Source organism: Oryctolagus cuniculus, chromosome 3 (assembly GCF_051225735.1).
Source record: "Oryctolagus cuniculus isolate XC-2025 breed Fujian yellow rabbit chromosome 3, ASM5122573v1, whole genome shotgun sequence".
NCBI lineage: Eukaryota > Metazoa > Chordata > Mammalia > Lagomorpha > Leporidae > Oryctolagus > Oryctolagus cuniculus.
In genome coordinates, this window is record NC_142869.1 from 34,250,636 (window position 1) to 34,267,014 (window position 16,379).

The window sequence follows — 16,379 nt, forward strand, 5'->3', positions numbered from 1 at the left end:
GCCACAGAGCAACAGTATCCGCAGGCAGCAGATACAAGGAAACCTTGTGGTTGCGGACCTCCACAAAATGGGTATCAGGTATGAAAGAGACTTAATGGAACCTAGCTCTTTTTATTTAGTTGTTCTGCTCAAACAAAGCCCCCAAGACATGCCAAAATTAATAGACAAATCACCAATAGAAACAGCAGACTCGGAGTTTTATGGTTTCAAGATTCACCCAGTGGAAACCTTGCTTGTGAGTGCTCAGATGGGATAACATATTAATTTTGTAAGCGCAGAATTTTTATAAGCACATGCACACCCGTATGTGAACATATGGCTCATTGAGTGAGAAAGCAGGATCCTGTGTATTTATAAGCTCTTAAAGCATCGTCTAGAGCTCATATTCTTCAGTCCATTGATTTCCAGTAGGGTCCACACATGAGTTTCAATGGATCGGTGACCTCCGTAATCTTATGCCACCATGTTTGGGAACGTGTGTGTGGGCATTTTCCTAGAGGAAGGCACCAGGGACAAAACAAATCTTCAATTACTGCTACACAACAACACATCTGTCTATGAGGGTGTTGGCTACCCTCAGGGGTGTGTGGCATCCGTAAGGGCTTTGTGGACAGACCCAGCTAGTTTCTGGCACTTGCTAGTGACTGTAGGCAAGGACTTTTTCACCTGAGTCTCTGTTTCTTCACCTTTTGGGACTGCGGCAGGATTGTGACAGTAAACTGGCTCTCTATTATCACCAGTATTGTTCAACAAAACAGGACAGTAGGTTACAGACACACGGTACTTTGCAGACTAGACACAAGAAGCCCAAACTAAAAGCCATAGTTGGAGTCTCAATGACCCCAGTCTTGGGACTTCCTAAAGTACTCTTCCTATACAAATCCATCAGCAGTGGCTCACTCACCTACGTTTCTGAGAATTTATTTCAATCTATGTTTCTGAGCACAGGCTCCACAGCCAGCCTGCTAGGCTGGGTTCAAAAATCCATAACCTCCCCAGAGTTTGGAGACTGAATGCACCCAGTGGTTCAGCAATGTGCCTGGCACCTAGCAGGTGCTCAATGCACAGGTGTGAGCTGTTATTACTGCTATGCATTATTATCATTTGCTGTCCTACTCCAAGGCTTCAAGCTCTACGTGCCATAGCTCTACGTGTGTCTGTGTTTCTGCATTGGTGCCAGGGGCTTTGCTAACAGCGACTATTGGCCATTGCATTTTCTTCCCACCATGAGCCTCTAATATTTTGAGCTTCATATTTGAAATCCCCTCACAGCCTGGGTCACCAGGGTGTTTAGAAGGCAGGAAATCTGACCACCCAGCAAAGGAAGTATGCAGAGTGAATAACCCAAAACAAACTGAAGGAATTATTCTAAAAACCTTGAAGGCAAGAACATGCAAACTACAAACAGCGGCTATTTATACTTGCTGCTTGTTTTTCTGCAGAAGCTCCCGGATGATGGCAAGGGCCCTGCGATCTCATTGTTCTTCACGGCGTGGGCTGCCAAGAACTCATCTCCAAGTGAGGAAGACAGGGCACTGGGGCCTTCTCACTGCACATGAACCTTAAGTGGACCCAGGGCACACAACAAAGCGTCCAGCACTTCGGCCCTGACCCTTCGGGTGAGCACCGCTTCCCAAACCGGGCTGGTTCCCCAGCGAGGCCACAGATATGCTCGGCCCCTGGGCCAGCAAGCACTCCAGAGGCCTCTAGGAAGGAACGTGTTTGCTTATGTAAGGAATGACTGTCCAGGTCACCAGTGCCAGGGGGAGCTTTCAGGTTTGGGGCAAGCTACTTTCAGTAAGGCTGTGGGGTCTTCCTTCCATTTGCTCTATGTTTATAAAATCCTTACCCTGTGAATCACCCTAAAGGGTCCCTGGCTAGCGTGCCCTTAAGGCACCAGATTCAAGGGAGCTGAGAGTATTCCAAAGGTCATGTCCATTCCTTTTCTCCTGCCGCGGCCTGGGTATGAATGTGAATCCTGGCAGGGCCAAGACTCACTAAATCATCCCATGCTGGCCCGGTTGCTCTACTGCCTCAGTTTGCTTGGCCTCATTAAGGGGAGCAGGGATCATGCCTCGCCCCCACCCCCGCCTTGCCTCCCCACGACTGGCTTGAAGGGCCATAAGGCATCCGGTGACCACTGAGAGGAAATCAGAGTGCGTCATCTTGGGGCCCTGGGGCCCTGGCAGCGTCCCTCCACTTGGCTGGGAGAACTGCTCCCTCTGAGACAGGTGTTCACTAACCCTGGCTCCCAGAGGGTCCAATTGTACGGGCAAATCATAACCTCCCCATCAGTCCAAAAAAATGGGAGCCCGCTGGGAATGGGGCCCGAGTGAACTGCCCGCATGAGAAAAGTCCTTTTGGTTTTTCCAGGGATTTAGGCTCCAGGTCACCGTGCAACCCCCCTCTGCTGGCATCCAGCCTCCATCTCAAAACTCAGAACTTAAAACCTGTCTGAAAAACATGCCACGTGGAAATCCAAACTGCGGAGAACTCGGGAGTAGGTGGCAGGTGTGATGGGCCCCAGGTCCTTCACTTCGTTTGCTTGAAGCCTCGGGTTACAGAGCTCAGAGCTTCTCCCGGCTCCAGGGGCCAACTTGTCATGACTGTGCAAAAAAAGCACCGTGGTGTGGAAATGATAGGCCTGCACTCATGTCCAAGCAGGAAGGCGCTGCTGCCACGCCAGGGTGGAGATTCTGAATACAGCACTTGGTGGCCAGTCAGCTGGAAACGCTTCCTCCTCTCAAAGCACTGCTGAGAAGCTGTGCCCGTGACAGCACGGGGCGCAAAGGCAGCCTTGTCCCACAGTGCACGGCAAGGCCCTCGCCTCTCCCCATCACAGAACTGCCCCTTCTATTCCGAAAGCTCCACTCCAGGTTGGTAGCAGGGGAGGGAGGGAAGTTGTGAATATTTGGGAATAGTGGGTGCTCTTGGACAAAGCTCATATGACTATGAAGAAAGGACATGAGCCCCTACAAAAAAAGGGAACCAGATTACAGGAAATCTCCAAGCAGGATGAAACAGCCTGAGTCAGAGCTCGGAAGACCTTTATTTACCCTACAGCCAGAAGCTGGCTGCAAGGCTGGCTGGCTGCAAGGCCTCCAGACCGCAGTGGCCAGCAGGGTGCGCACAGCCTGGGAGGAAGCATTTAGTGTCAGGGGTGCCCTGTGGGAGCCGCACGTGGCTAAGGGTCCTGGTGAGTGGGGGAGAGTACAGCAGGAGAGACCCCCAGGAGAAGTCAGGACCCCAGTATGTAACCCAGCAGCCTGCCTGGAGGCTTGGACCAAATCCTGGATCTGCCTGGGCCTTGGGTTCCCAGCGGATAAGAAGAAAATAATAACAGGTCCCTACCTTGCCACCACTCTCCCAGGGATGACACACAGATAAACCACTTTGAACTTTCAGATGAAAGGGGCTCCATAAACCTGAGGTCTCATCAGCTGTAATTGTTACGGTAATTATTTTAATGATAATAACGATGATGATGTGAGAAGTGGGGTGGGGAGGGGACGAAATCTCCTACCTTGAGAGACAAAGAACAACTTCCATTAAAACCTGCATCATGATTCTTTCTGCTGCCAGCTCACCACCACCTCCTGCAACCTGCCAATTCCTGGGCTGAAATATTATTTACTCCTTTCCTTTCCAATAAAACAATTATTTGTTCCACCGTTTCCCTCTTGCTCACTCTCCAGTGTGTCTGGCTTTGCCCTGACAGCTCAGCCGTGGACTGTTTACATGTCTCGCTCACCCTCCAAGACTCTGGTTCAGCTCCATTGACACTAAAGGCAGCAGAATTCTCCCAGTGTGAGGAATCAATTACTTCCGCTGACACTCTATTACGGGCCCTCGCGTCTCCGGCTTCCAGATGGAGAGAGAACGTGGTGGTGGGGATGGCAGGGGATTTGAAGGCGGAGGGGGCCGGAGGGGGAGGGCGGAAGGGGGCCTGGATGACAGGGTACTGACCAAGAAGCAGGCCTCCTGCTTGCATTTAAAGCCACGGAAAGATGTCGCTCTCCTTGACTGCCCCGTCGGCATCCGGAGGTGACCGACATGACAGGAAGAGGCAAAGAAAAGGTGCAGAAAAGAGTCCAGGAAAAACCTTGTCAAGGATATCTAAAGAAATCAGAGAAGCCCCGAATACCTGAGCAGTGGGCAGCAGCTGACAGCTCTGGGCAGACTAACTCAGGGACACGGGGCGCTTTCGCCTGCCTGGCTTCCAGTCCAGCCCTCTGTGACCTCTGGAGCCTCACTCTCTCTGTCTGCTAAGGGGGGTACCAGTGGTAGCAGCCCCACAGGCTGTCAAGGGAGCCCTTAGGGAGTGTCTGACATTTGCTGAGAGCTCAGTAAGTGTGTGCTACTACTGTCTACCTGACAATCCCTCCACCCACCTACAAACATATAGTTGGGTCTCCAACGGGGCAGAGCAGAAACATCAGCAAGGACTGCTGAAGAAAAAGGCATGGAAAGCCGTGTGCATTTCCCCTCCCGAGTGTAGTCTTACACGGCCCTCCCAATCGGAAGCTTGACCACTCATGTTTTTCTTTCTCCTTCTTCTTTTTTGTTAAATTAATTTTGACCCAGCTAACATTTTTCAGGGATTTTTCCTTCTAGGAAAAGAATTTTTGATTATGTAAATGAGATACAACCAACTACTCTGCAATCAACGGAGATGAGTCGGGAGACGCGGAGCCCCGTAATGAAAGACGATTATGGGAGTGCTTTCCAGAAGGAAACACAAGGGCAGCTAATATTTTGCCCTGGGATGATTTATCCCAGCAGAAGTAGAAGAATGGAATTAAATTATCTTTTGAGTTTCTCCTAATCCAGAGGTCTAAATCTCCTTGCCACTAAAAAGGACAAAGCAAAGAGAATATATATATATATATATATGTGTGTGTGTGTATATGTATATTTTTTTTCTAGAGGACTTATCACTACAGGAAAATACACAAATCCCTTTTTGGAAAAATCTAATTTCTTCACTTGGTATGTTTTGCCTCTCTGCTTTTCCCCCACCACACCTGGAGCTCCCACTGAATTTTTGAAGATAGACTCTGAGCCGGCGTAATTAGATGGGAGGATTACACAGAGTTACATGGGGTGAGTGGCTGGCCCCCTGGGATCGCTGGGTGCAGAGGAGGTGCCAGGGTTGAGAGGCAGAACAAGTGGGACCGTGCAGGATAAAATCTCCAGCGATTTCTCCATCAGAAGATAAGGCACATTGTTCAGAAGGCCGGCCATAGTGAAGCTTGCATTGTGAGGGTGGTGATTGCAACATTGCAGATTCAAAAACAAACTGCCAAAAATAACCACTGTCCCAACTGCTCTTTAACCTTGGGAAGAGGAGGAGAACAATCTGTGGGCGTTTCTTCCCACTCCCCCGGCCAGCCGAAGTCGCTGGGTGGGGTCCCTGGTGCGGGCTGGTGAGCCCCGGGCGCCTGTCAGCTGAGCTCCAGTTAGCAGGAGCGTGCCCATGACTTCGCCAGGTACCTGGAGGTGGATCTGTTTGTGTCATTAGGAGGGTTGTTGCAATACAGAAAAGTCTTACTGCTCGTGGCCTCCTTGGGGGAATCACAAGATTTCTGTGGTTGGGCGGGCAGTAAATCTGCAATAATGTCATGAGTAATCAACCTGAGGCTCCCTCTTGAGCAAAGGCGAGACACCCTCTGGAACCAGAGAGAACTCTCTCTCTGCTTTGTTGGGTTTCCGCAGCCTTCAGCAGACACCAGCGGAAGCCACACCTCCCATTGGGCAACTTGGCCTCCTGCCCTCTATTCATGGGAAGGGACGTGGACTCTGAGACCGTCCTGTGCAGGGGAACGCTGAGGACGGCCCCTTGGTCCTACGTGTTACTGGGGCTGTCCCAGGCCCAAGCCCACTATTCAGCATTCAGTTGGGGGCCCTGAACCGGGGGTATGAGACCGCAGAGACCCTGCAAGGCACGGGGATGTTAGGGGCAGCTGGGTCCTCGTAGCATCAGCCTTTCCTACTTCCTGACCACAGCCCCTCTCCTAAGGACGTGGTGGAAGCCGCATGGCCAGGATGCAAAATGAGAGTGGTGCTGAGGTGTTCCTTTGCTGGGAGAGAATGTGCAGCAGTGAATAACAAGAGCAGCCTTCCTTACACTATCCTTCCAGTGCCTCTAGACAAAGAAACTGTGTTCAGACATGTTCAAAGACTGCTGCTTGCAGCCATCCTACCTCCCCACTTCTTGACTTTGAGGCTCTGCTCTCTGCCCGGAGCACCAGCCATACACGTTTCCTCTTTGCTTGGCTAACTTCTTCAGTCAGTGCAGGCATCACCTCCTCCCCAGGGAACCTTCCATGATCTCCCCAGCCTCGACTAGACCTGGCTGCTGTGGGCTCACATAACGGGCCCATATCATGTCCCTGGCCAGAATCTATAGCGTGGAGGAGGCATACGTGTAAAAACAGATATCTGTGGTGAGGATTAAGCGCTTAGCCCAGTGGCACGCTCACAGGTGACGTCCCAGATCGGCAGCTTTGCCTCCTCCTTGAACTCCTTTGAAGGCCAAGTAGGGTTGGTTCATTCATCACGGATCACCCATGCTGGGCACACAGTAGGTGTTTACTAACTACTTCCTGATGAATGAACCAATGACCTTTAGGGTGGTAAGAGACCCAAGTCATATCTTCTCCTCCTGCTGTCATTACATCCCTAGAGGGACAAACAGGGAGGAAGGCTCTGTCTGCTTTGAAACACAGGTTGATGTCACGGTGGCCTATGTCCTGGCATCTCCAGTGTAAAGAATGTCCTGAAAACAGTCACCTGCACCCCCAGGACTAGGTGCCCTAGGCGCTTAGAAAGGAACTCACAGAATTCACGTACTCCCAACACAATAGGATCACACAGGAATGAAAAGCAAGCAACTCGGGGGTCAAGAGTTCTGAGTAGGGGGTTGGGAAAAAGAACTGGAGAGCACGGGGTGGGGGGCGCAGCTGGATGCTACTGAGAGGTGAGGGGGCAGGTGTGAGCCTTGGGGGCTCACGCAAATGTCCCATGGCACTGGGCTGTCTGCCGGGCATGGAGGGTGGCCACTGAGCCCAGGGAAACAGTGAATGGGAAGGGCTGCTCTGTTCTCTCTGTTGACTGTGTCAGTTTATGAACCTGGGAAACCCCAGACTCATCAGAAACGGACACATCTGAGACTCAGGTGGCTCCCCTGGTTGTGAATAAACACAACAGCAGCTTGTTTATCTGGGACGCAGAGACGGAGGCCAAGTACACAACCCTTACATACCCAGAATGGGGGCGGGGCGGGGGGAGTGGATCACGAACACCTAAAGGAATGCGCTAGCTCTTTTCACTTCGGGGTCGCTCTCCAGCCCTCATGCCGCTCTGAGCTTGGCTGATTGAAGCGGTCAGAAACGGTGGCCCCTGAAATCGCACCAGCGTAGGGCAAAACTTAGCCTCCATCCCCTAAACTTCTCAACAGACAGTAAGACCTCCTGAAGCAAAATCAATTCACATAACAACAAAACAAAAACAAGCCAGAGAGGAAGGCCCTGGGAGGCAGGCCTACCCCAGTAGGAAGTGACAGCCAGGCAGTCCCAAACTTTCCCATGACAGAGTACAAAGATGTAACAGTTTCTAATTTACTGTGCATCTACATAAGCATGGCACAGAGATCTTGCAAGTAGTTGTTAGCGTCACCATTTTACAGATGAGCAGACTAAGGCCTGGGAATCTTCAAAGGCCAACAAAAGTTCAAAGCTGAAGCTATTTAATCTGAATATGACATTATCTGCCTACTGTTACAAAGGTGAAAATTAGAATCAGACTTCTCGGCTGGCACTGTGGCCCAGCGGGTTAAGCCACTGCTTGCGATACCGGCATCCTATATTGGAGTGCTGGTTCAAGTCCTGGCTACTCTGCTTCCGATCTGCTAATGTGCCTGGGAAAGTAGTGGGAAATGGCCCAAGTGTTTCTGCCCCTGCAACCTATGTGGAGTTTCTGGCTCTTGACTTTGGCCTGGTCCAACCCTGGCTGCTACGGGCATCTGGGGAGGGAACCAATAGATGGAAGATTGATCTCTCTCTCTCTCTCTCTCTTTCTGTCTCTCTCTCTCCCCCCTCTGTCTTTCTATCTCTGTCACTCTGCCTATTGAATATATAAATAAGTTTTTTAAAAAAGCAGAATTCAAATCCTGAATCATCAGGAAAAAGTTGACCCCCATTAGTGTCAACTTTGAGAAGACAGAAAAATGCAGCACAATTTAGAACGTGTTTTTTAAAATCAGAAATCCTCTTAGAAAAGAATGTTACAGGGGAGGTTTTAGTAGTACTTGGACATTTCCTTGGGAGGAGCAGCTTTCTTCAATGAGGTGTGAGTGCAAACTGTCTTGCAAGGTGTTTAGCCTACAAGGGTTCTTTCAACCTTCCTACTGGCTTTTGTACTTTCTGAAACATGTTTCAAGCTACGTCTCTGGAAAGTCCCAATTCTTCAAGGGACCCATACTCTTGGTTTTGGTTTGTATCTGCTGGGCCCCTGGGATGGGGAGAGGCAGTTGTGTGAGGGCTCACTAACAAGCTAGCTGGGTATCACATGTGACTGAGTGTTTTTCCAAACTACGTGTATCTAAAATTCTAGAAATGGGAAGAATGCTCGACTTGGTGTGTTTCTCAAACCAAACATTGGCTGATGAGTCAGGGTCAAGGTCTCCATATACGGAGGCAGCAATTTCCAGAGACCTCTGCTTCTCTGGGAGTACAGTGGCTGCTGTTTGTCCAGACAGCCCTGAGTCCCGCCCTGTGGTCCTGGACCACGGGGACCTGGCAGTCTCACAGCAGCCTCTGTTCTCTGCCCCCAGCTGCCACGCGGGCCCCAGAGCAGCCTGCGGATGGCCAGGGGGAGGAGTCCGGGGAAGATCAGCAGAGATGTTAGCCTTGGCTTGCACTGACTCAGGCAGAGCTGAGGCTCATGAGTGAGCTTTTCCAAGCAGACAGCAAGATCAAATGGAACCAGTCACAAGTGGCTCTTAGGGGGAAAGGTCTGTCTGGGGTTTACCCCTTGACCTTCGGGATGCAGATTTCGGGGTACACAGTCAAGGACTTAGGGGCCTCAGCACAGGCTAATCCTTTCCTATGAGGACCCTTGGTGGCGGCCTTGGTGGTTCACCCTGCACCCAGAAACAAGAGCCAGCACACGGGCAGCCACAGGGACCAGCCTGTCTCCACAGCTGGGCTGGCTTTTTTTCTGACTTTCTTATTCATTTCCCCTTTCTGCTAGGGTGTTGCCGCTGTGTCAGAGGTCAGGAGGACGGCAAAGCGGTGTTTTTTCGGGAAGAATCCACCTTATGAGCCTCGGGAGCCAAATGCCACTTGAACCAGGTGCCCAAAGTAAAAGGGGAAGGAAGCCAAGTGCCTCTAAGAGTCAGTGCTCAGGAGCTTCCTGGGAGGGAAAAAGCAGCAGGGAAGACAGGCAGAGGGAAAGCGGGCAGCGGTGAGATAGAACTTCCAGGACTTCAGTTCCGTTCATTGTTCTTTTCACAAGACAGTGAAACAAGGCAGGAAAGAGGGCTGTGGCCATTTACTCTGCATGCAACTGGCCAAGGGAAACAGGCAGCCCTACCTGGAAGAGGGAGAGGCTTTTCTAAATATAAAAACGAGTAAGAAAGAGAAATGGGGGCGAGGAGAATTCAGGACCCCCTTGGGTGGCTGAGGCTGAACTCCAGGGGTTCCTCTCTGACAATCTGGCACCCGGGGTAGGGGGCGGGGAGAGAAGCCAGGGAGATTTCTTTCTGACCTTGGTGATCTCTGAGCCAAAAGCACGGGATGAGGAAGGGGGAGGGGACACAGGAAGTGCTCAGTGAGGATCAGAAGGCAGGACATACTCTAACCCCCTGCTTCCTCTGTCCCTGCTCCAGCAAGGGGCAGGGGCTCTGGCCAGTGCTGGGTCCTGGGAAGGGAAGGGGGCACCCGCAGCCCCTAGCAGGGCAGGAGCAGGTTTTTCTATCCTTTCCTACTTCCTAACATGTTTTAAGCCCTTGGATCCTGAGTTTTTTCCTTCTAAAATGTGCAGCTTCTCTCTCAGCCGTTATGAATATACATAAAATGACCTCTACACAGTTTCCCTGGGAGATTCGCTGGCATAAGCATAACAGAATTTGGCCCTCTGTCGAAAGAGGTGCTTAGTCAAATTTCTCGGAGCTCAGACCCAAGCTCTCTGTGTTATGTTGACGTCTGTGCCAACCTCCTGCAGCCCAGCAGAGGCCCGCGGATCCAGAGGCCTGAGGAGGAAGCTCTCCTAACAAATTCTTGGCACAGATCACCACTGGGGAATCGGAAGCCTTGAGGTGTATGTGGGACTTCAAGAGGAACCTGGGAGTTACCCACCATCATCCACTGAGTCAAGGGCAGATCTGGGCTTAGAAACTCCCTCTTGTGACTCCCGCTCACATGAGACATCCATGAGAAAGACCGTTCTGTCTTCACCAAAGGTCACCCCTTGTCGGGAGAAAGCCCGTTCGCAGGGGCACAGTAGTCCTAGGAGGCTCATAACGGCATCAACTCTCCAAGCCTCACCTTCTAGCTCTGCGGACTTTGTATCCCCCATGAGGATGCCCTGGCTGGACCCTGCCTGGCCTGATCTGAGATGAAGGCCAAAAGTTTCGCTGGCTCCCTTCTACCTGTCCCGCCAGCTGGCCTCTTGGTAAACATTTTAGGACCCACCATGCCTTGCTCAAAGGAATACTCACACTCTTTATTAAGCAGATGGGACCACTGGGTGTTCTCGGAGCAACTGCATACTGTGGGTGCTCATCTGGAGAGAAGGACTTTGGCAAAGACTTTTCTGCACAGTTTGCACATTTTGATGAGGAAAGCATTTAAGACTGGGCCAGCATTGTGGCACAGGGCAATGCTGGATCCCATATTGGTGTGCTGAGTCCCATATTGGAGCCGAGTCCCAGCTCTCTGCTATGGCCTGGGAAAGCAGTGGAAGATGGCCCAAGTACTTGGGCCCCTGCACCCACATGGGAGACCTGGATGGAGTGCCAGGCTCCTGGCTTCAACCCAGCTCAGCCCTGACCATCACAGCCATTTGTGGAGTGAGTCAGGGGATGGAAGACCTCTCTCTCTGTCTCTCCTCATGATGGCACCCATGCCCAAGGGTGGCAGGGAGAATTGAATGCATTAGTACTTGTAAAGCCATCAGAACAGTGTGTTCAATAATCTGTGACCCCAGCTCTGCCACTCTAACCTGTGCAGTGCAGTTAGCAAGAATCAATAGGAATCTACCCAAACTCAGATATTTGGTTCTCTCTCTCTCTCTCAAAAAAACAAGCTGCCGCTTCATCAAGTAACAGCTGGCAGCAGGGGAAGCTTCCACAGGGAATCCAAACTGCTGTTTAAGGAAGCTAGAGAGGTTCCTACATGCAGGCACAGTGCAAAGCAGGAGGCGAGCTCCCAGGGGAAGACAAATCCCCACAGCAAGGGGGTGTGAGTTTGTGGTCCACCCCCCGTCCCCAGCCCCACATGGCCACTTTCCTCTACTGCTGTACTTTCAAGACAAGGTGCAGCCTCTGCCCTCCCCACTCAGGTGAGTCTTCCACACTACGGGATGAAACAGGAAGGGGCTATCCTGTTGAGGTTAGCAGCAGGTCCTGTGGTGACAGTGCTGCCAGGAGGTGACAGGGCGCGGGCAGGGAGTGTGCCTGTCACAGAGAGGAAAGGAAACCACTGAGGAACGGCGCGGCGCGGCACGGCGTGGCGCTTACTTGCAGTCGTGTTTCTCAATTTCAAAGTGAGGGTTGAAGTTGAGGACAATCTTCTGATTGGGCTCGGGGGCGTACACAATCCACTCGCAGTTCTGGTGGGAGGGGTAGTCCTGGGGGTAACCTGGAGAGGTGATGTAGCCAGCATCTTTGGAATTCAAACGGCCTCCACACGGCTGGTCTGGAAGAGAAAGCCACAAGCCAAGGAACTTCAAATATGTTACAGTCATGGGTTTTTTCTTTCTTTTTTTTTCCTCCCTCTCCTTGCATCTCCTCTCTCCCAGTGGCTGATTACAACTATTTTACAGTCCTTTTATGGCAGTCCAGAAGGCTAACCCACTTACTCATTCAGTGGAAGAGATTTCAACCCATCCTACCCACTACACATACACGAGCACACACACACAGACACACACACACAGACACACACACACAGACACACACACACACACGAAAGGATTCCGTGAAATGGCCGTAAATATTCCCAATTCCATGCTCTGAGATTATAAAAACAAGAAGGCTGCACACATTTCATCTGCCTCCCTGCCTTTTCCTGTCTCCCCTCCTTGGCCCGTCTTCCTCTCCTCCTTCAAACCTCCCATCTCTATCTTTATCTCATTTTATTTGGTGTCTCCCCGCCCGGCAGTCAGAGCTCGGGAACTGACAATAGCGGTGTTGTGGTGCCGACCCACAGGGCGAGCCTGGTAACAATTACAAGTGGTGCAGAGGAAGTAGTACTTTCAGTTTTGGGCCAGAACAGGCCCTGGAGGGTGATTTTAGCTATTTTTTTTCTTCCCCCTTTTAAGAAAGAAAAAGCAAAACCTCCAAACATTTAATTCCACATACACCGCAAATTTGATTTATTATTTCATTATACACCGAGTGGAAAAATCTGTATGGGAGAACCCACTGACTCCGACCTCAGAATTTCCACAAAGGTGCTTTGTGCTGCACGGACGCCTTTCTGCCCACCGTCCCTCCTGCCTGGTCGCCGCCACCAGAGTGTGCTGCTGCCTTCCAGCTGTAGCCAGCCTGTGCGATGCGGCCAGCAGCAGCTGGCTGCCCCCCCCCCCCTTGCCTGGCTGGAGGGCAACAGCCTCACGTGGGCCAGGAAGGCGGGCCAGGGGGTGGGGGGTGGGGGGGCACACTTTCAAAGGCAGAAAAGGTGGGAAATGACATTTGAAGAAGCCCATCTCTTTGGAGCAGGGCGTGGGGGTGGGGTGGACTTTCTGTACTCCCCAGCAGGCATTCCTGGGAGGTGGGGGATTTTGCTTAATATCACTGGAACAGCAAAGCACCAGAGACTTGAAAATATTCAGGAGCCTCTTGGAGACCTTGCTGAGAAGTGTGCGTCTCTTAGCATCAATCACGATTTAATATCGCCATCTGCATGGGGCAGCATGGGCCCGTGAATTATGTATTACAGCTCAGCAGCCCCCCTTCAGGATGGGGTCTTTCGCCCGTGTTCGCTCTTTGAGGGAACGGGTCATGCATTTTTTAGCTCTACAGGTGCACTTTACTGCTCCCAGCGTCTGCTGGCATTACTGTCTCCCAGACCTCTGCTTCCCGTCACCAGCCTGACAGGCTTTAAATGCACAAATGATGGGCACGCCGCACAATGGTGGTTGGGACACAAATCCACACAAGTAGCCTTTTCAGCATGGAGCCTCTGCGAGCTCACACTGTGCCGTGTTGAACTGCCCAGAATCTAATGGATTCAGGTCCATTTCCTACTGGGTGGAAAACAAAAGCAAGCCATTTCCGCCGGCTGGTAGACACCACATCATCCTCCACCTAATGACCCTGCACCTCCCGGGTCCAGGAGGACAATGGGCCCAGATGCAGACGAGGCCAGCCCTGACGCCTGGTGCCTCCCCTTCCTCTGCAGCCAATGCCTGCAGGCTTTCCAGGTGCCCACAGCACCCGCCCATGCTGGGCACCCGGCATCGGCCAGCCAGTCACGTGGCAGCCCATGGTCCTGGCTCAGGCGTGTGACATGGGCCTGGGAGTGGCCCTCTAAGAAGGCAGGGGCGCCGGGACTTAACAGCTCCAGCTGCTCTGATCCTGCCAGCTGGACAGGGCATTTCCTACCACGTCTAGCTCCTCTGCCAGCTGTTTTGCAGGAAGTGCAGCTCTGCCACTGACTCCCCCGAAACACACTTTTTTTTTTTTTTTTTGCCTTGGAACTCATCAGAGGAAGCCTGACCGGAGTTCCTGTGTAGCCACAGCAGCCATGCTCTCCCTGCCTTTCCTGACTCTCCAATTACTTTCTAAAGAAGGCCTTCTCCCCCTCCCATCCCCTTCACCCCAGGTTTCAGCTTTTAGTAATTAGATCAAGCACACGGATCACCTAGAAGGCCAGACAACACCTCACAGCAAGGTTTCAGTTCTCACTGACGCTAACCGTCCCTTCCCCACGACAAGTAAATTAATAAATAAATAGGCACCTCCTCTATCCCAGAACCGAGAGCATGCTGCCAAAAACTTACTTAACCAAAAGAAAGAGGAGGAGCCCTGGTCTTCTTTTCCTCCATCCTTTCTTTGTACAAAGAAAATCAAGACATTTATTGAAATAGCTGAGAACTCCTTAAAACATCTGCTTCAGTTGTGTGTGATTAACCTTTTCCATCCCCAAACATTTATAAACTCACATTCTTGATTGGATGGCATCCGGACTCAGAAACTCACACAAACATAGATACTGAACACACATCAATTACATATACATATCAGTAACTCACACTTTTGTCCTGTACACATTCACACCCTCTCATAAAATATCACACATCATTTGCGGAGCCACAGATCCCCCAGATAAATACTAGATTTTCTGTCTCTATTTTTCTTGGAGAGAAAGGAATTCTTAAAATGCATCAGTAAAAATTGTTAGGAAAACACGCTCAATCCGACATCTCCCCTTGATAACTGATCTTTCCCGCCCAGGGTGGGGAACTTTTGTTTCTTAAATGAAACCTGCTCCAACAGCCTTCCTTAGGATTTCTTCTAAAGAGTGGTGCCATCCATTACTTTGCAGGCTTTTATTGTGTTCCAAATCAACCTCGAGAATGCTTTCTGTCCTGCTTGAGCAGAAGCAAGGCAAGCCAAAGGAGAGTTGAACTCAAGGGCAATCCCCTTAAGGCCAATCTCCCCGCACAGAGGGGAAATTGACCCTGTTGCAGTGCGAGCCACTGAGCCTGTTGGGTGAGTTGACAAGGAGCTTCATTCTCCAACTATTTCTTGTGAATACCTTTCACCTGGGGCAAACTCATTTCCCAAAGAGAAGTAGCAAAACCCAGGCCAGGACAAGACTGGCTCAGGGCGGTGTTGGTCTTCTCCAGAATCCAGGAGGGAAGCCTAGGGAATGGGCTAAGTTAGGTCTGATGAAGACCTCCAAGACCCCAGGCTGAAAAGCTTAAGGTGGCACCTCCAGATGTGATCTGCAATAGAGAGAGCACCACAATGCAGAGTCAAAGTTCTGATGCCACCACCACCTATAATGAGGACTTGTGTATTTTTGTTTGAAATACAAAATATCAGATATTCTCTCTCTTTCTCCCTCCCCTCCCCTACCCACTAGCCCCTTCTTGCTTTGCTGGTGGCCTAAGTACTATCTGATGGAGTCTAGGGGCGAGTTTATCCTCCTACAGATCCCAACTTAAGAGAAATCACTGATTCCTTGGTAATACTTGGTTTTTAGGAAGTATCAAGGGTACAAGAAAGTCTTTTAAAAACCTGGCTTGTCTTCCAGGAAAATTTAATTGGAGTTGTTTTAAAGGAACTCTGTATGCCTTGAACTTGACAATAATATTTTCTAAAAACTGAAGCCTGACTGTAATAAGAACTTTTAAATATCAGAATTACAAAGGCTCAGCACAACAGCCAGAGCCGCATGACAGCAGATACATGAACAATCAGGTCCTTTGGTTTAGCTGAACTGACAGAAAAAGTCTTTCACAAAAGCAGGGAAACCTGGCCACCGACTAGGTGTGGGGTTAGGGAATCAGGTGGTTGTCATCAAAGAGGATCTAGAGTGCCAAGAGAGAGGGTTTGACAGCAGCAAAAAGACGACAGGCAGCACCTGATTCTTCACTTCCCAAGTCTCCTCCGGTTCATAAATGGTAATTCAATGAGTGGACAGAATTAGATGTGGTTTTCAAAATTCTTTTTTTGCCCCTGAACAAAACTCTACCCAGAACCCCAGTGTACAAAGCAGACAAAAGTGGAGCTCTTTTTGGAGGCTGGGAAGGAGGGTAGCCAGAAGCGATGCTGAGTCTGCACCTCCCGAGCCTCTGTGGGCCTTCTCAGCAGGTGCACTGGGGCTCCCTGGTACGTGGTTTGAAACCCACTGAGCTGAGCTCAGTTCCCTTCTTCCATTAAAATGCCATGGAAAAGAGGAAAAACAGAAGGATTGAGAGACATAATTTCTTACAGACGATAGTTCCCCCTCTTCCAAGGTGTCACCTTCTGTGGTTTCGGTTACCTGCACCAACTGGCATCATCAGGCTTAGTGATCCTCCTCAGACATCATCAGAGGGCCAATGATTGCCCAACACATCTGGTAATGCCTATGTCATCTCACCAGGTAGGCACTGGATCATCTCATCATCACAACAAGGTTGAGTACAGCACAAGAAGATATTTT

General features: G+C 50.7%; 1 protein-coding gene across 4 annotated transcripts in view; it reads right to left on the reverse strand.

The window, feature by feature from the left end:
• Nucleotides 1–16,379, reverse strand: part of NRP2 (neuropilin 2) — a 117,328-nt gene that overhangs the window by 89,788 nt on the left and 11,161 nt on the right. For all 4 annotated transcript variants that reach the window (XM_008259015.5, XM_008259014.5, XM_008259017.5 and 1 more), the window contains exon 2: nt 11,741–11,918. In XM_008259015.5, the coding sequence (XP_008257237.1) occupies nt 11,741–11,918 (178 nt within the window). The remainder of the gene's footprint in view (nt 1–11,740; nt 11,919–16,379) is intronic.